At 51.6% G+C, this 22,695-nt stretch overlaps 1 protein-coding gene across 3 annotated transcripts in view; it reads right to left on the reverse strand.

Moving 5' to 3' along the window:
• Positions 1–22,695, reverse strand: part of UNC13B (unc-13 homolog B) — a 326,084-nt gene that overhangs the window by 51,769 nt on the left and 251,620 nt on the right. For all 3 annotated transcript variants that reach the window (XM_090037508.1, XM_090037507.1, XM_090037509.1), the window contains 5 exons: positions 11,262–11,388; positions 3,882–3,978; positions 2,347–2,490; positions 2,079–2,156; positions 1,703–1,780 (listed from right to left, as the gene is read on the reverse strand). In XM_090037508.1, the coding sequence (XP_089893634.1) occupies positions 1,703–1,780; positions 2,079–2,156; positions 2,347–2,490; positions 3,882–3,978; positions 11,262–11,388 (524 nt within the window). The remainder of the gene's footprint in view (positions 1–1,702; positions 1,781–2,078; positions 2,157–2,346; positions 2,491–3,881; positions 3,979–11,261; positions 11,389–22,695) is intronic.

A 22,695-nucleotide genomic window follows, 5' to 3' on the forward strand; every position in this document is an offset into this window, starting at 1 on the left:
AATGCTTTACAGATGAGGGCTGTAAAAGGATATAAAAGACTAAGGAAACAACTTCAGCTTGGGGAAGTGTCAGCAAGCCAGAGGAGACCATGCTGGTCCAGGGGTGCTGGGACAATGCCTAGCTGGATGAGTCCTTGTGCCATCATTTGGAAAGCTGGTGAAAGAACACCTTTACAGGCTGTCTGGGGTTTTGCTTGAGCAGTGGGATAGCTTGTGTGTACAATAAATCTGGAGGAGAGACTGAACTGGCATCACCGATCATTTCATTGCATCCACGCCAACACTTCATTCTGATTAAGGGAAACAGGGGGAGACCCGCATCCAAGGCCCCTCCTCACTCAGAGGGCTTGACCCTGGAGCTCACACTTCCTGTAGAAGTGCCCTAACCTGCAAGCTGTGGGCTTGGCTTAACCAAGAGCCCTCTCCAACCTTCCTCTTAAAGCTGGCAGCCAAAGGGGGAGGTATGTGGGGCCAGGAGGGTAAAGCAGGAGTCTGGCTTGGAGATGTGCACTGCCGCAGCACAAGCTACCCCACTGCTGTCTATCTGCGTGATCCACTAACTATTACACGCCAAATGCAGAAGCACCTTTGCAAGACAAGAGCAGAGGCCAAAACCCAGAGTCTTGTGAAGCCACTTGACAAGCACAGGTCACTTATTAGAAACCAAAATGTGCAAGTAAACACCTTCTTAAGACTATTTACACACTTTGCACCGTAGGTGCGAGGCTTTGGGGGGCGAAATACAGCCAGCAGCCATCAACGTGCTGACATTCAAGGCTGGCTGCAAGCCTAAACGTGGGCAAGGTTGCTGGAACATTTCAGCGGAGGTAGCAAACCTTTCAGCTCCTCCCATTGCCTCAGCCAGGGAAAGAGGACGGTTGTCACTTGTTGGAATTACACCACTGAGCACCAGAGACGCTTGGACCAGCAGATCAGAGTCAGAGCTGAGCTGCATTTCAGTGAAATGCCACCATGGAGTCAGCCTCTCAGCATTCAGTCTACCACATCACAACAACAGGAAATGCCCTCAGGCTTGAGAAAAACAATAGTTTTCCTAACGTTGGCAGCTTCCTTTTCTTCAGCCTCCTGAGTCTTGAAAAGCAATGAGAGGGAAACAGAGAGACACACAGATTACAGCCAGCCACCCTCAGTGTAAACAGCAAGTCTGGAAACAAAATGCTTTCCATTTCCCTGGAATCTGCTACACTGCCCAAAATATCCCACAGGAACTGGGAAATGAATTGGTATTGATAAACTCGGCCCCAGTTCTCAAAAGAGCAAGCAGGACTGTGTCACACCGCACGTGTGTGTGTGAAATACATTCCCTTTTGATCATTTATTCCAAGCAAAGCTACTGGCCTGCATTTACATGCTACTCAAAATGGCTTATGCCCATGATGGACAGACGGACGGATGAATGGAGAGCTCACTGACATCTGTATCTCATTTAAAACGAGGCTTGAAGCCTCTCACTGCGGCCACATGAGCGCGTCCTGTTATTAGTTCCCTCATCCCTTCCTCCTCCACTCTTGCTTGCAACCACCCCTGCTGGGACTTGTGTGACACCAGACATCACACCTCCAGAAGCGTGCCCTTTCACACTTACGTGCCTCCGTCCTGACTGCAGTTTCTTGGTGCCACAATGGTTAGAATAACTAGTAGGGCAGGAGTTATGGGGGCATCGACAGCCAGCCGCACTCACCTCTTTACCACCCATGGCCTCAAACATCTTCTCAAGTTGTACCCTCAGCTGCTGGATGTTATTCATCAGGATGCAGGGCTGAGAGAAAGAACAAAGCCCGGTTAATGATGGGGGGAAATCGTACAATTGCGTTCCATCATCCTGTTGAGGGTCAAGTCCGTGCTTATGAGTCCCTTTGTTTTAAGCACGGACAAACAAAGGCTAAAACTCCAACCTCTGGGGTCGATTCAAAAGCAACTCATTATAGCTTCCCAGTCCACTCACTCAAATTTGGCAAGAGGACCCCTCACAAGCTCTTGTTCGGCTGCCACAGAACGATTCAACAGCGCTTGGGATTCAAAGAGGAAAAGCACAAAATACAGCAGACGTTTCTCACCAGCTTCTCCTTGGAGCAGTAGGACCGGAAGGTCCTGGAGAGGATGTCGGCGTACTGCAACAGCACCTTCCCGATCGTCTGCAAAGACAAAAGACACCAACAAACAGCGTCACTCTCCCTCCTCTGCTGGGAGCAGCAGCGGGAGGTCTGCAGCACATGACAAGAAAAATCAAGCCCCAAACACAGACGAGACAGGATCCTCCCAAGTATTTTAAAAAGTCTCCTGTGCAGGTGGGAGCAGCTGAAGAGGTAAATGCTATTCTCTTACCTTGGCAAACCTCCTCATGTAGCGAGCAACTATGACCGGGTCTGGGCACTCCAGCTTCTTGATGATCTCGAAGCTCTGGTTGAGCTGGGTGAAGACGTCCACCACCGAGCAGGAGAACAGCGCGTGCTCCGACGTCTGCTGGAACTGAACACACGGCAATCGCTGGCCCCTTTGAAGCGATCTGCGGGGGGCAGCTGGCAGCTCCTAGAAGTCTTTTTACCTCTCGGGGCAGGGATTTGTGTGTTGACTGATTTCTAAAGGTATTGCAGGGAGTCTACTAAATCTACTACACAGCAAATAGCAATTTGCCATTTCTGGCCAGGTGGGGGGCTCATTACAAGCAGTAATTTCAGGAGTTTTCACACTTGCAGGCTACTAAGGCAGCTTGTGCCTCCTCCAGTTGGTAAGACTACAAGATCTAGCTGCACACACTCCCAAAAACATGCATCCAACGTGGTCCACGTCATACAACATGCGGGCAACACAGTCCCACCTCAGACAATGCTGCTGGAGACATGGAAATGCAAACACTGCCCACGCAGAAGGAGCAAAAAATTAACAAACAGAACCGTGTTCTAATGACCCAGTTGTTAAACAAGCATCAGGATTTCCTCAGTGTTTTTACATTTCAATTTGGTATTTTTAGGTTGCTCCTGGGTTTTATTTGAAAAGCCTCTATAGGCCAGTCAAAAAGCCCAGAATGGAAACACCATCTCCCATGTGTCTCCTGCCACCTGAGCACTGTCTGCCGCGTAGCAGCGGGGGCTACTTCCTCACTGAACTCATTCACTCCAGAATTAGCGACTTCACCTGCAGGCCCCAAGCAGCTGGGCAGGCAATCGCCATCGATTTATACTGGGACCCGGATGGAGACGTACCTTTCCTAACTCCTCATGACAGCACTGGCCCAGATCAGACAGACCATGACTAAAAAAAACTGGGGAGCAGCAAGCACTGCTGATGCCTTGGATGACATGTGTTAGTTTAATTAGAGAGGAGGGAAAGAAGATGAAGCTCTCTATTTTAAAAAGAGGCAAGGTAAGCAAGTGATCACATTGAAACTGTAGCAGGCTGCTAAACCGCTGAGCCTTTGAAACACCTGGAAGCCTCTTTACCTACTCGTGGGAATACTCTGTGAGGCTAAAAAAGATCTGATTACTATGCAGATGGATTAAGGGTGCTCTCCCCACCATGATTACACACACATCTAGTGTCTTGTGTTTCAATAATGTGCCTTACAGGCACAGAAAGATGGGAGAATATCAGGTCGCTTGCTGATAGAGATTTAACATCAGCAGAAGCAAAAAAAAAAAAGAAAAAGAAAAAGAGTTTGTGAAGTGCCTGGCTCTGATCTCTCCATTAGGTTAAAACAGTTCAAGATGCCCTAGGGACAAAGACCCAAGATAAAGGGCTTTCCAAATTATTTACCACACCAAACAGGCTGCGCTTGCAGGAAGGCTTCTGACTCTGCAGCAATTCTGCTGGGTTCCCAGACACTGAAGCTCAGTTACGACTTAGCAAAGGGACCTACGTACCCCGTCTTTCTTATCTCTCTCCAGGGCTCCATGGAGGAATTCAAGGGAAACCTCCTCGTTTTCATCCAGCCACTGCATCACAAACTGCTCAAACCACCTGCAGCGGGGACAAGGACAGAGAGAGAGCGAGTTACCACGAGAAATGCAGTCAGAGACCTGAACCTCAGGAATGGGACAGACGCCTCGGCGATGCGAAGAACTTCACAGCGGCGGGATCATCGACTTCATCCCCATTTGGTCCAGTGCTAGAGGCCCAGCTGCACCCTCATCACGGTTTTGTCTGAATATTACCTGCGTGCTCCCACTTGGTCACTCGTCCCAGGGCAGCTGACATGCGAGTGCACTGGCACGCTGCTCACATTGGTGCATGAGTGCTTCCTATCACTGTGCTTGCAAATGATAGGACCCTGCAGGGGTGGAGAAAGGGAGGAGTGGGGGTCTTTTCTGGGGTAGCCTGTCATCCTCTACCTTCAGGGAATACCCTGACTAGGAGGATGCTCATGTAACGAGAGCTTAACGGCTGAGTGGGGGCACTGTGCCATCCCCCAGTGGGGACCCAGGCGCAGAGGACCAGCAGTGCCCATCGAGCACCGAGCCTTAGAAAAATAGGGCTGAAGGAGATGCAGGAGGCCAACTAGTCCAAGTCCCTGCTCTAGGCAGGTCATCCCTGTCTGTACTGTTTCATTCAAGTGCGTCTGATCCACGCTTCTACCGAGAGACACTCAAACCTCTCCCGGCGTCTGTTCCAGTGCTAACTCACCCTCAGGGCTACACAGTCCCTCGTAAAAGCTAAACTCAAACGTCCCTTGTTGCAACTGAAGACCACTACTTCTCGTCTTCTCTCCTGTGGCCACAGACAACTGTTGACCTCATCCTCTTTGACAACCACCCTTCTTGTACTTGCAAACAGTTAGAGCCAACACGCACTCAGATCTCTCTTCTCCGGCCTTTCCTTGCATGCTATATTTCCAGCACAGACATCTAAAATCACTTCTATTGCTTTCTGATAGGCTCTTTCCAATGCGTCTCCATCTTTCTTGAAACGCCCAAACTAGACCAAGTATTCCTGTGGAGGCTTTGCTTTGCGGGTGACGCTCACGTTAATACAGCCCGAGATGCTAGCACAAACCAACCCCCACTTTATTTTGGCAACAAAAGGACACGGCTGAGTCGGACTCTGGTCACAGGCCACTATAATCCCCGGGTCTTTGGCTGCACTACCACAACCCAACTAATCAGTCATTCTCCAACTCATGTTTGTGCACAACAGCATTTCTCCATTAGCTCCAGGACTCTGCATTTGTCCTTGCTGAACTCCAGCCAATGATTGTGGGCTCTCTCTCTAGTTTATCAGTGTCATCCCAATCCCACCCTCCAAAGCATCTGCAATTCCATCCAAATTGGTGTCATCTGCAAGTCTGCCGCTGTGCACCAGTCCCACGCTCCAAATCACTACCAATATTACACCCCGGGCTGACCTCTGGGGAATCCCACTTGACACCTCAATCACCGTTGGACACTCAGCCCTTTCTATCTACGTTCTGAGAACACAATCCAACCAGTTCTGTGCCCGCCTTACAGTAGTTTCATCCACCTAGACAGCAATTTCTTTAGCCTACTAATCAGAGCGTCATGGGTTACACTGTCAAAAACCCCACTGAAGTCAAGGTGCATCACATCCACTGCTCTCCCCCCGTCCACAAAGCCCATCACCTTGTCATAGAAGGAAAATCAGGTTGGTCAAGCATGACTTGCTCTTGACAAATCAATGCTGGCTCCTCCTGAACAGCCTGTTATTATCTAGATGCTTAGAAAGATTGATGACCTGTTCCATGATCTTTTAATACAGTAAGAGCAGGTGTGAATTTAACACTGGTGAAAGGTGCCAACAAGTACAGCTCTGAATCAAAGGAGCAGTCAGAGCATGGAAAGAAGGCAGCAGGCTTCCCTCGCTTCCCATCTGGGGGAAGGCGAGAGACTAGCTTAAAATCGGGACAGAACTGGCCAGAAAGACCGGAGTTGACTGACGGGGGCATCTCCTTTGTGTCCCTGGACTGCGATTCCCTTGGCACCAGCTTAGATCCCTGGCTCGCTGCACTGGACAACTTCCAGATGGTAAAAGCTTTCAGGCACTATGGGCATGGATGAAGACACATAACAGATGAGAATGGATGGAGATAGTGGAGGTAGCCAAGGGCCTCTAGTGCACGTTATGATCATTACAGAGATGGGCTGGATCTGAACATGTAACCAAGAGGAGAAGAGGGCTGACAACAGGACATGGATCCTGGGAGAGCCAGACCCTCTGTGCTCTGTCTTCTTGGGGGTTTTTTGTCAGTGTTTAAGCAGCAGCATATCCTTTAAGGTTTCAATGGGATGAAGCGTCTGCTGAGCATTCATTCCCCTGTTCAGTCTTTTGCAAGTATTCGAATACTGCAGCTGCGGCAAATCTCGTTCCCAAATATTACCAAACACACTGCTTGCAAATCAGGGGAAAACATGCCCATGCCTGGAAAAAAAAAAAAGCACTCAGAGCTGCACAGCAGAGCACAACCTTCACTAAACAAACATCGAGCTCAGAAAAATGGTGCTAATTATGGGCTGCTGGAGTTTGAAAAGGATGTGAAATAATGTGCCAGACAAGAGCAAGTGTGAGCAAGCATGTGCGTGCACGAGCGAGCGCGAACTGGAAGCATGCTAGGTGACCTTAAATACCCTCCGTGCTCCGCAATCTACTGCGCGCCCAAGCTAACGCTGGCAATGGCAACTGGCACCACGTTAAATGCCAGCAGCAGCTTGTCTGTAGCCGCAACACCCGACCAAGACGACAACGGGAACATCAAGAGCTTTCTGCACCCCAGCAATGCTGCCGAGAGGCTCAGGCTGGCACGTGTGTAGGACTCCAGCTTTCGGGGACAACTTTTCTTCCTAATGAAAACTTTGCTTTTTCGGCACAACTCATTTGTGGCCCAAGAGCTCCAGCACCACCAGGAGCCCCCATCTCTCTCCAGGGCCCCGAAATGCTAGCTGCTCACTGCCCCATCCCGTACCAGCTCAACAAAGGAGGCAGGCAAGGGCCCATTGCACAACTGGTGGGTATTGCACAGGAGAGGGGAGATGACTAACCAGCTCCTGCCAACTGCACTGTTCACATCTGGGGCACAGAACAGAGCCTACCCCGCAGGAATGGGGCAGCACAGCCACCGAGTGCTTCTGGGCAGGATGCAGAGAGGGTCCAGCTTGGCGGGAGACGCGTTCTGCTGACACTGCCGCCCAGCCCTGCAAACACCTGCTCTGAAAGGCAAGTCCAGAGAGGAAAAGGGCCAGGACCCGCTGCAGCACCGCATGGCCGCTGGCGCTGGACAGGGGAAGGGCACAGACTGCCTGCAGGCTTCCTTGGGGTGGGGGCTACAGGAGCAGAGGTGGAGATGGGGGAGGCAGGTCACTGCATGTCTAGTTATAACCATTTACATGGAACCGTGTGTTTCTCCAGTGGGAAGAGGAGGATGATTGGGGCTGGGGGACAGCTACAGGGAGGCACAGGCTAGGGCGAGACAGTGAGAGAGGGGACAGAGGAACAGGGGGCCCTCCTAGTAGAGGGGCAGAAGAGAGGGACGGCAGGGTGGATTTCCAGGGGAGGCTTGTTACACTGCTGTATTTTAATGTTTTATTTCATTTTTCTAAGGGGGGTTTTGTGTGCATCTGTGTTTTTTTGCTCTCATACTTTAAGCTGCCCCAAGAGTGGCTTATACATCTAATGAAATAAATCAACCTGCTTTCGTGCAATGGCTTCACTGTCTGACCAAACTGCCTAGGCAAAGAGCAAGGGAAGACCCTAGAAAGCTGACAGGAGAGCTCTCCTAAGAAAATGCTCAGGGTGCAAAATGAAGTACTTGGGTCATGAACTGCAGTCACTCTGGGGGCAAATACTATCTGGGGCAATGCAAATTGCACCCCTCTGTGCAATCCTTAGCTGGCACCACTTTGAAGCACCTAATTACATAGTTGTAGATAAGTACCGTCGTCTCCGTGGGCTCCCATGCATACTGGGCCAAACAACTTCCAATTAGAGCATAAATGCAGAGCTATTCCTCTCCATCCAAATAGACTTTGCAAAGCTTGGCCCTCGTGCCCAGGGAGCGAATGACACAGGGAAAGCACTCCCTGATCACAGAAGACATTTAACCCCTGACCCAAGAGATGAGGGAAGGTATTTAAAAATATTTGTTGAAGAAACTGCATCTGAAGTTATCTAAACTCCATTTGTTTCAGACAGGAGGGTTCTAATTGCTGTTAGGTGGCAAATGCCCTTTTCCCCCTGATTGCCATGTGATGTACAGGTGGAAGTGGTGCTTTTTTTGACTCAGTTAGAGGACACAAGGCAGAAGTTCTCTGCAAATTGCAGCCTGACTGTGCAGTTAGACTAATATGCCACAACTTGAGCCAACTGCTCCTTGTCCTGTCATCTGCCCCCACTGAAGACAGTCCAGCTCCATCCTCTTTGCAGCCCCCCTGCAGGGAGCTGAAGGCTGCTGTTCAATCCCCCTCGGTCTTCTCTTCTGCAGACTCAATCAGCCCATTTCCTCTGCCTCCCCTCACCAGTCCTGTCCCCCAGCCCCACAACCATTTTCACTGCCCAACACTGGACTCTCTCCAGTGTGTCCACATCCCTTCTGTAGTGGGGGCCCACAGCTGGACACAGGACTCCAGATGTGGCCTCCCCAGTGCTGAACAGAGGGGAAGAATCGCTGCCCTCGATCTGCTGGCAGAGCTCCTCCATTGCAGCCCAGGATGCTGGTAGCCTTCCTGGCACCAAGGGTGTACTGCTGGCTCCTAAACACTGTTGTCCACTGTCCCCATGGGTCCTTTTCTGCAGAGCTGCTGCTGAGCCAGTGCTCCATGAGAAACACAGTGTTTACGTGTTTAAGTCCCTGGGTACACACAAAGACACCCTTAAGCAACTTCAACTGTGCGTGCAAGCAACAGGCAGGAAAGCAAAGGCAGGGCTTTCTGGATGAGGCCAAACCTACTATTACGCTGAGTACTTGGTGCCCTGGTGCACTCAGGTTGTGGACAGAAATCTCTTCACTGATTTGAAAAAGGACGTAGTCACCTGTTACGATGCACCTGTTATCCTGCTGTAGGAACAGGCAGGACTAATGGGGTCAACTTGCAACAGTTTGCCGCACCTGTGCAGCTAGAGGACCACCTGGAGCTACCGGTTGCAATCTAGCAGCTTAACACTGGCATCACTGGGCACTGAAATCACCAGCAAGTCCATCTACACTGGAAGTCAAAGGCAGAAATGCCTTGGACTACCCGAGAATGTTTAGTCTGCCACAACAGTGCTACCAGATGTGAGCTAACATGTCTAAAAGGAAACAGAGTAAGCAGTTCTTTAAGTGAAGGACAAAAAAAAAAAGTTACTGCTTTTGGGGAATTGGCTCCTCGAAGCTTTCAGCTGACAAGGACAGGTGGAGGCTCCTTTACTCAGCTGCTGGCTATGATGCTAAAGCAGTTTCAGAAAGTGATGCTGGAGAGTTGAAAGCAAGTGAGAAATATAGGAGTCAGCACCTGGAAACCTTCGCCGGATTTTGCAACCAGAAGCGGGTCTTCTCTCACACCGCTGGGTCCTAGACAGGTTTGCACTTAGCCCCTTGCCTATTCAGGAGAGCAGAAGTCTCTGCTGCTGTCTGGACGATGGCATTTGGGTTTGTCTTGAGGAGCTTACTGATATTTCAAGCTGAAGCAGAGAATTCTGCATTTAATGGCATGGCGGTGTTTAAAAATAGTATGTGACTGAGCAAATTAGTGTCTAAGGAAACTAACCCGCTGCTATGGTTGGCGCCACAGGGATATTTTTGACAGGTGAGCAAGGTGATTGAAAAAGTCTTAAGACGTAGTTAGTTGTTTTTAAGGCTTTAAATTTTAGCATCGTTAAGCAGCAGAGGATGCTGACGAAGGCGCAGGTACACCCCGGTAACGGGCACCCTACAGGCAGCCAGCGAGCTAGACTATCTGTACTGAGACTTAATGACACTCAGGCAACATTTCCCATCCACAGACTGCAGGGCTCTCTAAAAAAAATAAAATAAAAAGCTCAGCATCATTATCCTGATTTCACAGATGGGGAAGCTAAGAGAGAGAGCAGTCAAAATGACTCTCTCAAAGTCACAGTGATGCAGACGCAGAGCCAAGAGGGAAAAACAAACCTCCAAGACTTCCAGTCCTATGCACTGGACCCACCACACTTCCTCGTATTGCTTTAATAATCTGGATTTGGGCTATGGACCTTGGGAACAGTTATCACACCACACGTCCCAAGTCAGACACGTTAGACCAGGCACACTCAAACTGCCAATGTCCAACTGGATGCTGTACTGGCAACTTGCAGGAAGCCCAAGTACCACAGTCACGATATATCTTAGGTTCCAGTATTTAATGCCATGGTGCTGCCCGCAGGCATGATGAGTCTCAGGTACAAGCCGGGGCCACAGGTCAAGGTGGCTCATATGATCCAGGACATGAAACTGCCAAAATATATGGTGATACAGCACATGGTAGGACCCTCGGACCCACCCTGGCCTCCATCCAAGCAGAGCCACCTACATGCAGCCACCTGCTCCCCCTCTCCTCTTCCCTCCCATTCAAAGCAGCTTACAGGAAAGCTTTGGGGATCCCTCCCTGGGGAGGCTGAACTGGGCGAGCTCTGCCCGAGAGCAAGACTCACATCACAGAGACGTACCTGTTCACCCAGCAAACCAGCCAGGTGTGCGCTCAATGGGAGGCACAAATGAGCTCTCCTAATGAGCGCCAACATCGGCCCAGGGAGGAGGACAGGTTTGCTGCAGGGGAGCAGAGACCTGGGAGACCTCTGCTCAGGGAAGGAAAGGGAGGTGCTACTGCACCCAGATCTAGGATGCTGGCAGTGCATCACTAAGCAAAGCGCCTATTAAAGAAGCTCTGCTAGCAAGGACTCCCTCCTCTGCCAGGGATTTCAAATATTTACCCAAACGATCCTTGGAAAAAGCCATGGTCATTTGACCAGGCTGAGCATTTCACAACTGCCTGCATGCTCAAGCTCGCCTGATTCAAACAACATCCCATAAGTGTGCAAGTGCCAGGGATACCTCTGGTCATGACCGCTTTTCCTGGAGGCTGATCTGAGACACCGTACCAAATGGAAGGTGACGGATGAAAGGAAAGAGCAGGACCAGAGAGAGCTGGGGGAGAGCAATTTTGTCTGTCCACATAGTGGACAGGAGGCAGAAAGAGATGGAAAGTCAGGAGAAGGCTATGGGAGAAACAAGTGAGCCCACCGAAGGAGACATGAGAGTGTGCAAGCAACGGGACTTACGACAGAGGATACAACACACTTACGCTGGATACTCGGGCACTTTCCCCTTGAAGGCAGGCAGGTCCCGAACGTACTCGTTGTACAGCCATTTCACTTTGAAGTGCAAATTCATATAGTCCGCGCTCTTGCACAGCCGGTTCTTTTCATGCTCTGTGGGGAAGAAAGCAGGCAGTCAGGTCTGAAATTAGGCCATTAGCTGCACTGGGTAGAGGAGCAGGGTCTCCCTCAGCCCGCTCTGAGTTTAGGACACCACGTCTCCATGAAGCCACAAGATCTAAGTGGCCTGGGATTTCTGCAACAATTCAGGGTTGTTCAGCATTGAGCAGGTCAAGCTCTGGAGTTTATTTGTGCAGCTCCCTCTAACACTTCTATTTTTGAAGAGCTTCTGGTTGTCATGGTAATAAAAGGAGAGCAATTGCTTTTGGCCTGTCCTCTTAAAATGAGGTATCCTGGATTTCAACCCCCTAGGAAATAAACGGTTGAAGTGAGGGACCGGGGTATCAAGGGGGACTTGGAGCAGTGGAGCCGCTTTGGGATCAGTCAAGTAGCGCTGAGCTCTTGCCGGCACAGGGATGGGGAGGGAGGGCGGGCAAGGGGTGGGCAGAGCTCCATGGAAAGCAATTCCTCCCTCCATCCAGCCAAGCTGCGGTGACGGAGTCAGGCGCACTAATGAAAGGAGACAGGGAAGCAGTATAACTTTCACCCTCTCATCTAACTGGGGCTCAGTCCCTCTCATCCCCACGTCATAGCATTTCCTGCAGGGCTTCTGCAGACAGCACCGGGTCGCTCACCAGCTCCCACGAGCAGTTTACCCCACCCTGCCGTCTCGGTCCCAGCTGCCTGCAGAACAGTAAACTCAGCGCGAGCTCTGGCATCACCCGGTCCAGCAGGGTGCCAGCACTGGTACTTATTATAGGTCAGCAGGTAACAGAGCCATCGGCACCGCAGACCCAAAGGTATGGACAAGCTGTCCCCAGGGGCAGTGCCCAGCTCAAGGTCACCCCTTCCGACACTGGAGAGGGGAGGGGGCAATTAAAAGATCCCTTAGCAGGCACGTGCCGTATTGCAATCGCTGCCTGGACCTCACTTTGTTTGCACGTTGCTTCGGGACTTCCACCACTTTGACGCCTTCCTCAGACTCGCCCCTTTTACACCTGATCTCCAGGAAATCTTGTCCGTGGACACAAACGCAGCTGCCAGGTCGCAGGTCTGTCTCCGTCAGTCTCTGCGTGAGGCTGGATCCAAGCCTACTAAGATCAGCGGGAGTCCTTCCATTAACTGAACTGAGCTCAGACCAGGCCCCGACTGATGAGCCACAAATAAGAGGGATGCTCACACAGGACAGCAGCACAACACGGCAGACGCTAGGCGTTTGAATATGTGGCTTTTCATAACATCCGCAGTCACGGTCCTAAGTTTCTAAGCAGTTCTGTGACTGTGATGGGCAAGGTCCCTAGGCACAAGCTCAGTATTTATTGTAACGTAAATGTGGTGATATTTTCTGCAGGAGTTTCAAAACGTATTTACTTCCTTTCCTGTCGGGATCAGCACAAAGAAAGGAGAAGCGTGCTGCTACCTATTCCCAGTAGTACAATTCAAGGGACCAAGCGGCCTTCTTTGCGGGAGCAGGGGAAAAGACAGCCGCCGCCAGCAGTGGTCAGCACCGCCCTCCGGGCCACCGCTACCAGGACATGCAGCCGCCCGGTGACACCTCCAGCTACTTCCACGAAAAATACAACTCTCCTCATGTGCAACTCGATGAGCTTCGCCACGTCACAGAGCAATGCAAGCAAGGGACGAGCTTTACAAACTTTTCTCGCACTAATGCAGACTTCCCCTCCTTGTTCTCTAAGGGGTGAAGATTGATTCATAACGAGCTGCAGACCTAAAGATGTCATACTGAAAAAAAACCCCCAAAACATCCTGTTCCTGGGGAAGAAATTGAAATGTCAATCTATGGGCAAATCCCTGGGGGAGGCTAATTTAGCATGCCAAGCTGCGTGAGATCCATTAACCCCCAAAGTTGTTTTCAACGGGTACTGAGAAAGGAGCACATTCATGTTCGAGCTTAATAAGGCTGTTATTGCCTTTGTGCTCACAAAGACGTGCCCCGCACTCTCCCTCCACAGCGGATGAGCTACCGACCTCTCGGCAATAGCTGCAGAAGCAGAGCCACGTGAGAAATTTAACATTAAGGCCAGGAACAAAGAGAGTCGTGATCATGGAGCCCATGTCCCCTGCGAGAGGAAGGAAACCCACAGGCAACGAGGACTTAGTTAATTTTGCTGCAGGGTGGCACTAGGGCTCTGCTTGAGAGTCGAGTCACTCCTGCGGACAGAAGCGGCTGTCAGTTCACCAGGCCCGCCTGCCTCCGAGAAAGCAGGGCATCGCCCTCAAGCAGTTTTTCAAAGGCCGCAAGGAAATCATGCAGCTTTCTGGATTTGCATGAAATCCAGAAATCATGATTTCCTTTCTGGATTTGCATGACTTCGCTAAATAGCAAAGCCTTGTCTGAGGAGAAGTATTTGAGACACAAGATCAATAACTTTGCCTATAAAGGAGGGATACATGGTTTTATGAGCAGCTCGGGCCACGAGACAGAGCAAGCACTGTAATGAAAGCCTGTTTCAGCCAGAAGATCTGGGGCGAGGCTCCTACCGTGTGCCGTCTCTGTGTAACAGGCAGTATTGGGCAGGTTACACTCGAAGACACTCCCCGCAAGGTGCTGGCCATCAGAAATTGCAAGAGGTGGCACAGAGTCGGCGCTCAAGGTCTGAGCGCCAGCCGAACCCCGAAGATCCACAGGCTCCTGGACTGAAGGTCAGAAATTTGCAAAAACATTTCAAAAGGATGTCTCCAAAGCCACGTCAAGTTCCTGAGCTGGGGAAAACCAGCAGCTCGGCAAACCTTTGCCATAACCAAGGAGAGCTTGGAACAACCTCCAACACTGGAGAAAGCCCTGGTGCGTCCAAGTTGGAGCAAGTGGGCTTATTCTGGTGGCGCGCACCTGGGCGCAGGAGGGAAGCCAAACAAACAATAGTCCCAAAAAGATTATTCTGATCTCGCTTGGTAAATTGAAGACCTCTCGTGTCCTCGAAGCTGAGGAACCAGGCTCCCTGGCGGAGAGACAAGGTCCAGATGCATTGCCCTACCCTGGTGCAGGAACACTGTGGAAGACTAAGTGATGCTCTCTGAGCAAGGTCAACGTCTCTCCAAACCAGTCCCACCAGGGTCAGAAAGGCATGACCAAGCTCTCATCTTGTGTTCAGGAGAGGAGAGGAAGCAGGAAACACAAACAGCCATTTCCCTCCAGCATGATCAAAAAGCACGATGTCTCCCTGCCCACCTGAATCAATATGGATACCTCTTCTTCCAACTTATAGCAAGACGCTGCGCAGTAGGGGCAGAGCAGCCGGGCTCCAAGCATCTCTCGACCTGTGGCAATGGTGAACCAAAGACGAGGGCTGTTCTCCCCCTTGTTCATCCGTATCATCCCGACTCGTGGGAGAACGGCACCGGAACAGTCTGGCCCTGGCTTTGAAACGGACCACCCGCGCACGGCTCACGGCAATCGGAAGCAGGCTCGCCGGATGTCGAGAGAGATGGGTCCCAAAGAGCAGGGTAGCACAGGAGGAGGTCGCGAGCTGGGCGCAGGGTCCTTCGATAGTCCCAGATCGCGTGCGCAGCGCCCTCCTTAGCCGAGGTTGCTGACAATTATTTTGGGTTAAAGGGGAGGAGGTGCCGCACGTTAGCCGGTTCATGACGGGGAAGTTGCCCCGGTAAAGTCTGCTTATTGTGGGATGGGAACAAGCCAAGTGTCCCCATCCCCCTACCCACCCATCTGCACACACTTTAACTTGATGTCATTTGGCAATCCAGCTGTCCCCTTTGCACACAAGGAAAACATTTGCCTTTTCCACCATTGGGAGCCTGCTCCTGCTGAGGAAGGGCTAACCATTCCCTACTACCCCTAAACAACATGTCCCTGTGGAAGACAGGCTGACCCAAAGCCAGGGACCTGACCAGGACCTTTAAGGCCTTCATCCTTCTCAAAAACCTCCTCAATCCTGGTCTGCACTTTCAGAAGACAAGTCCATAAACTTCCGTGTGCACCTTGGTGGGAAGATCAGAACAACCCAGGCAGGGCAACTCTGGGGAGACCCTTGGAAATGCCACCATGACATCGTAATGGGGAGCTGGCACTCCAGATGGGTCCGAATCCTCCAACGTCTCTGCCAGCACATCCTTCAGAGGACCCACGTGGTTTCATCGAGAGATTCCCCAGGACATCCCACCCCAATGAAGCAGAAATGGTCCCATCCTCTTTCACACCCCCAGGCTGCAGGAGGGCCACCAGCACTAACTTACACCTGGATCTGACCCCACGACGCGAGAGGTCTGCTTCATGCCTGGGGCTCAGGTCAGGGACATCACGGAGAGGATCCCAGCCTACATCCGACCTGCAGACCAGTGCCCCATGGTTGTCATCCACATGGGGACGAATGACGCGGCCAGGGGCAACCCTGACCGCATTATGAAGGATTTCAAGGCTCTGGGGGGCAAGCTTAAGGAGACGGGGGCACAGGTGGTCTTCTCCTCTCTTCTTCTGGTGAGCAGGCGGGGACGGTGACACGGGGCCTGCATTGGCGAGGTCAACCGGCGCTTACGCAGTTGGTGCCGCCAGGCAGGCCTTGGGTTCCTAGATAATGCCCCATGCTTTCAGGCGGGGGACTTGCTGGGGCAGGATGGGCTTCACCTCTCTCCCAAAGGCAAGCATGTCTTCTCTTCCAGGTTGGCTGATCTCATACGGCGAGCTTTAAACTAGCCTCGCCGGGGGAGGGGGCCGCAGGAAGACACGGAGACACGACCCCAGCAAGACAGGTGACAGATGCAAGGAGTGCCCAGGTAAGACACAGGGGTCCAGACAGTCTCCCAAATCGGGGGGTGGCACACGCAGCTAGGAAAGGCCTTAAATGCCTACATACAAATGCTCATAGTATAGGGAATAAGCAGGAGGAACTTGCCCTCAGAATAGCCAGTTTAGACCCAGACATAATAGGGCTTACAGAAACGCGGTGGGATTCATCCCACGACTGGGCAGTTCGCTATCGGCTTTACAGGCGGGACAGAGAAGGAAGGCAGGCGGGGTGGGCGCTCTGTGTCAAGGAGCAATACACATCCTCTGCCAGAAGAACAGGGTCAGAGGAGCAAGCGGGAGTGCTCTGGGTCAAGATACAAGGGGGCCGTGGGGAGAGGGATCTAACGGTGGGGGTCTACTACAGACCCCCCAGCCAAGGGGAGGAGCTGGATCAGGAATTTTCGGGCCAGTTTGCAGAGGCACTTAAGGCAAGGGATGTAGTTGTCACGGGCGATTTTAATTACCCGGACATCTGCTGGGAGGAACAGTCGGCCAGGTCGGACCGTTCCCGGAGGTTCCTGGCCGAGATACAGGACCTCCACTTAATCCAGGAGGTGCACGGTCCCACCAGGGGAAATGCCCTGCTGGACCTGGTCCTGGCCACAGGCGATGACCTGGTCAGGGGCCTCCAGGTCCTCGACCCCCGGGTGATAGCCATCATCGCTTGCTGGCATTCACCATCCAGCGCAGGGTGTCAAGGGCCTGCAGCAAGGCGGTAGCCCTAGACTTCAAGAGGGCCAACTTCAATGAGTTGAGGAGATTAGTGGGAGAGGCGCTGGGGTTCCCAAGAGCAGGGGGGCTCAGTGCCCAAGATGAGTGGTTGTTCCTTAAGGAGACGATACTCAGGGCCCAAGGGGTGACCATCCCAACAAGAAGCAAGGGGGGGCAGGAGTGCCCAAAAGCCCCCCTGGCTCACCGAGGGCGTTCAGGAATGCCTGATTGCCAAAAAGGCAATGTACACACGGTGGAAGGGGAGTGCTGTCTCCAAAGAGGAGTATACCTCCTCTGCTCGGGCCTGTAGGGCGGCTGTCAGGAAAGCTAAGGCGGACTAGTGTCCAAGATCAAAGATAATAAAAAGTCCCTTTTCAAATACATAGGGAGGATGAAGAAGGCACCAGGAAACATAGGGCCCCTGCAAGATCTTCTGGGCAATCTGGTGGTTGCGCCAGAGGAGAAAGCAGACCTCTTTAACCAATTCTTCACCTCCATTTTCTTGTGCAGGGACCGGAACTTCCCCACCGGGATGCCAGACGGACTCGAGGGGAACGCCTCCAGACCTCGGGTTGGGGAGGACCAGGTTAGAGAGCTTCTGGGGGGGCTGGACGTGTTCAAATCAGCGGGTCCAGATGCTCTCCACCCCAGGGTGTTGAGCGAGCTAGCTGGGGTTATTGCAGGGCCCTTGGCATGGCTGTACAAGCGCTCGTGGTGCTCAGGCCAAATGCCAGATGACCGGAAGATAGCCAACGTGGCCCCGACCTTTAAAAAAGGGAGGAGGGAGGACCCGGGCAACTACAGGCCTGTCAGTCTTACCTCAATCCTAGGGAAACTCTTTGAGAAGATCATCAAGGAGCACATCTGCAATAGACCGGCTTCAAGATCATGCTCAAGGGCAAGCAGCACGGTTTGATTAGGGGCAGGTCATGTCAGACCAACCTGATTGCCTTTTATGATCAGGTCACAAAAGCCTTGGATGCAGGTGTGGCTGTGGATGTAGTCTTTCTGGACTTCAGCAAGGCCTTTGACACCGTCTCCCACCCCATCCTCATTAAGAAATTGGGCGACTGTGGCCTCCACGGCCAGATGGATTGCAGATTGGCTCAGGGGTCGCACTCAGAGGGCGGTGGTGGACGGGTCACATTCGACCTGGGGGGAAGTGGGTGGCGGAGTCCCCCAGGACCTGGTCCTTGGGCCTGCGCTGTTCAGTCTCTTTATCAGTGATTTGGACGACAGGGTGAAAAGCAACCTGCTTAAATTTGCTGATGATACCAAAATTTGGGGTGAGGTGAGCATGCTAGTAGGGAGGGAAAGACTGCAACAAGACCTAGATAGGTTACAGGGGTGGGCTGACAAACAGGATGCGTTTCAATACTGACAAGTGCAGGGTGCTGCACGTGGGCAGCAGGAACCAGCAGCACACTTATAAGATGGGAAACTCCCTTCTTGAGAGCACGGAGGCAGAAAGGGATCTGGGAGTCTTACTGACTCCAAGATGAACATGGGCCGACAATGCAAGGTCACGGTTGGCAGGGCTAACCGCATCTTGTCCTGCATCCACAGATGCATCTCGAGCAGGGACAAGGAGGTGATCCTCCCCCTCTGTGCGGCACTGGTCAGGCCACAGCTGGAGTACTGCGTCCGGTTCTGGGCGCCGCACTGCAAGAGGGATGTGGACAGCATGAAGAGGGTCCAGAGGAGGCCACTCGCATGATCCGAGGACAACAGGGCAGACCCTACAATGAGAGACTGCGGGACCTGAACCTGTTCAGCCTTCACAAGAGAAGGCCGAGGGGGGACCTGGTGACTGTCTATAAATTCACTGGGGGGGGACCAGAAGGGGTTTGGGAGAGACCTTGTTTCCCCGAGTGCCCCCCCCCGGCATAACAAGGAATAACGGCCACAAGTTGTTGGAGAGGAGGTTTAGATTAGACATCCGTAAGAATGACTTCACGGTCAGGGCGGCTAGGATCTGGAACCAACTTCCAAGGGAAGTGGTGCTGGCTCCTACCCTGGGGGGCTTTAAGAGGAGGCTTGATGCCTACCTGGCTGGGATCATTTGAGCTCAATTTTTTCTCCTGCCCTGGTGGAGGGTCGGACTTGAAGATCTACAAGGTCCCTTCGACCCAACTTCTATGATCTCCATTGCAGCCTCTCCATCTCTCTTGCAACCATCTGGGAACGTCAAAACCAGAAGAGCCTCCTCCCTACCTAGGGAGCATGGACCCTGAGCCTCAAGAAAGCTTCGACCCCTTGCTCGCAAAATACTTTTATAACACGAATGGGATGCTGCAGCATAGACCCCACCTCAAAGCACTGAACATACTTATTACACCCACTTATATGCAGTACAATAGGCAACATAGCAGGGCAATGTTTAACCCTGGGTACAACATCTTGGCCACAGCCCCTAATGACTCCAAATTAACAGAACTGCAACAAAAATACTTTGAAGGCACATGTTAGGAATCAGGACTCTTCTAGCTAGGCTATTTAAGGATTAGACAGCAGAGAAAGGGAGGCATTGGTTCTGGGACTGGGCAGAGTAAACCAGAAGTGATGGGAAGAGCCGGGTGTTTAAGCACTCAGCTTCTGGAGGGGTGCAAGCAAGGGGCAGGGATGGACCCCCCAGCTGCTGAGAGTGCCAGGAGGAGCTGCCAGGAAGGATAAGATCAAATCTGCTTGCCCTGAAAATATACTAAGCTAGAGGAGAAAACATGCTAGAAGCAGAGAAGCTAAAACAAAGCCAGGTCACGTAACTACGTCTCTTCCTAACGTGTACGCTCCCTGCAGCAGAACGCATGGCCCAGGATAGAAACGCTCCCAGGATGAGCAGCAGGAAGGTGCGTAGCCGCGGCCAAAGCAGGATCCTGGAGACTGGCATCTACTGCAACCTATGCCAAGAAGGAGAGGGGCACAAAGAAAACGAAAACTCACCACCGCAAAAGAGGACTTTGCGCACGCGGAAGACAGGTGGGGCTTGTGACAGAGAAGAGACAACAGTGAACGCCAGGAAGAACCATGCACAGCTGGGAAAAGAAAAGCGATGAACCCAGTCCCACCATCACCCCTTCCGCAGCCTACCTCAGGCTGCCCTTCCCACCAGGAGACCTGCTGCTCGTGTTGGCCTCCTCGGTCCTTTATACAAGGGAAGGATTTGAGAAGCTACTGAAAGCAATACGGGGACAGCCTGCAGCACAGACCAGCGCCTGCAGAAAGCACCAGCGTATTTCTTCAGGCAGAACCGAACTCCTGAAGCTTTCACCGAGGGTAACCTGCGTTTCAGCACGCTGGAGTAAAACCCTCGACCTCTTCCCAGATGTGTTAAGTGGGAAAACTCTCGGAGCTGGCAGCCCCCGTGGATTTCCGTTCAGTTCAGTAACCTACTGAACTGCAAAGAGCTCAGTGGTGTCATGCGGCTCTTTTTTCCAACAAGGACTGTTTTCCCCTCCAACCACAACTGTTCTACAAAAGGTCTCGTTTCCCCTGCAGATTTCATCCACAAACACACAAATATCTTGCAACTGGAAAAGAGCTATTAAAAGCTTCTAACCCTTCCCTCAGCGGGGTGCAGAGGTCTCCCAGCACATGCTCCACCGCAGTGCCTTGTCCAGCTCATGTTCAAGACAGCCAGCTGGGCTTCCACCACTTCCTTTCACTGTCTAATAAGTGTCTTTTCTTGATGGCCAAACTAGAATTTCTTTGCTAATTTTAGTCTATCGGGATGAACATGGACTCCCTGCTCAGAGACCCTGCACAATGCTCATCCATCTGGGCACTTACACTTCTCAAATGCATGCACACAGCTAGGTCTCATCCTCCATAGGCCAAGTCTGGCCTGCTTAGCTCTCTACCTACCTACCTGATTCATATTCAATTCCCTCCATCTCATCAGCTAGGACTTCCCGGTCTCTTCATTCTCTGCTCGTATTAAAATTACCTTCAATTTAGCTACTTCTACCCAAAACGGACATGCCCAGAACGGAGTAGGCACCATACCTCCTGGCTGGCCTAGCTGCCCTATCTATTCTCAGGTGCTTCGCTGGTAAGGAGAGCTGGAGTCCCGCTTGGCTTCGAGTCTGCCTCCCTGCGTAGGTGAGAAAGCTCTGCAGACCAGCACTGAGCCATGCTGTAAGACAGCGGTCAGTTTTCCAGGAGGGTAAAGCTGGAGGTGAGCATTATATAACCTGGTTATTTCAAATCACCACCTTCTATACATTCCCCCCATACATTTACCATCTAGACCAGAAACAGCCATGGATGGAACCAGCCTAAGGGATCCTTCTCTGGAGAAATGAAGCAAAGTGCTTGGAAAGCCATAGCCAGCCCAAACCCTGGTTTCCTTTAAGACAGGATAACGTTTAATCTTTGCTGTTCTTTCCTAATATACCGTGACACTTGCAGAGATTATAACAAAGCCTCAGGTGCTGAGCCATGCTCCCCAAGGTGCTGAGAACTAGCATCTTTCCAAGAGCTGGGGCAATTACACAGGTAAATCCACTTCCTGACTGACCATCGTTTCACCTCCAAGTTCCTGCCCCTGTGAACCATTGGTCTAAAATGGTGTTTTGGAGTCAGAGAAAGATCCGTAACTTCACCTTTTTTTTTTTTTAATTAACAAAAGTGTTAAATTATTTTGATTAGTCAAAGGTCTCCCTATGTGTCCCCCAAGCTAAATGGTACTACATGCCATGGCTTCTGCCCCAGTGATGACATTTCAGTCGCATCTTTTCTTGGTCCTTTTCTCTAGATCCCAGCACATCCTTTTCCAAAGGTTGGATCCTAGAATCACAGACCATGAGGGACGAAGGGAGCTCAGGAGGTCACATCTAGTCCAACCTCCTGCTCCAATCAGGACCAACCCCAACTACATCATCCCAGCCAAGGCTTCAAAACCTCCAAGGATGGAGACTCCTCCACCTCTCTGGGGAGCCTGCTCCAGTGCTTCACCACCCTCCTCATAAGAAAAGTTTTTCCTAATATCCAACCTCAACTTCCCTTGCTGCAGCCTGAGCCCATTGTTCCTTGTCCTGCCATCTGCCCCCACTGAGAACAGCCCAGCTCCATCCTCTTTGCAACCACTCTTCCACCCAAGGACACCCACAGAAATACATACGTAATGGCATTTAAAAGCAGCCTGGGATTTCCCAATTATGACATCTTACTTCCTCCTGCCAAAGAATCCTGTTTTTAAGAGTGCTAAGGGCTCCTCCTAAACGCATTGCTTTTGCGCTCAACATTTAGCACGTACATTTTCTCCACGTTATTCTGTGCGCACAAAACACTCCCTCCCGCCCCCGCTTTTAAGGTGAATTCTCACTCTCATGCTGCTCCCGAGCAGATCTCCCTTCCTGTGGCAGCAAGCGAGGATGTCAAAGGAGGAATACATCTCACCAAATCCTCAACCCACATCCCTGCACGTTATGATGCAACACTGGTCTTTGAAAATGACCTCTCATCTTCAATTGCAGCATGGCACCCATGTCAGTGCCCCCCAGGGCCTGGCACTGGACTCTGACTTTTATGATGCCCCAACCTGTGCCAACTTACCCGCAGAGCTGCTTAAGCACCTAACCAACTGGGAGAACAGAGTGAGCTTTCTACCCTCACTCTCAGGTGTGGGGTCTTCTACCCATCTCTCCAGCATCCTGCCTCTGTCATCTGCAGTGCCCAGAGCACCTAGGCACCACAGCACCTTAAAATTAGCCTCCATAAAAAAACACCGACTTTTGATAACTTCCCTTTATGCTCACCCAATTCCTCACCACACAAAGGGCAGTCTTTCACCAGGCCAATTTTTCCTCCTTCTGAGTATTATATAAAAT

The sequence above is a fragment of the Crocodylus siamensis genome, chromosome 3 (assembly GCF_052110815.1).
Source record: "Crocodylus siamensis isolate JL-2025a chromosome 3, ASM5211081v1, whole genome shotgun sequence".
NCBI lineage: Eukaryota > Metazoa > Chordata > Crocodylia > Crocodylidae > Crocodylus > Crocodylus siamensis.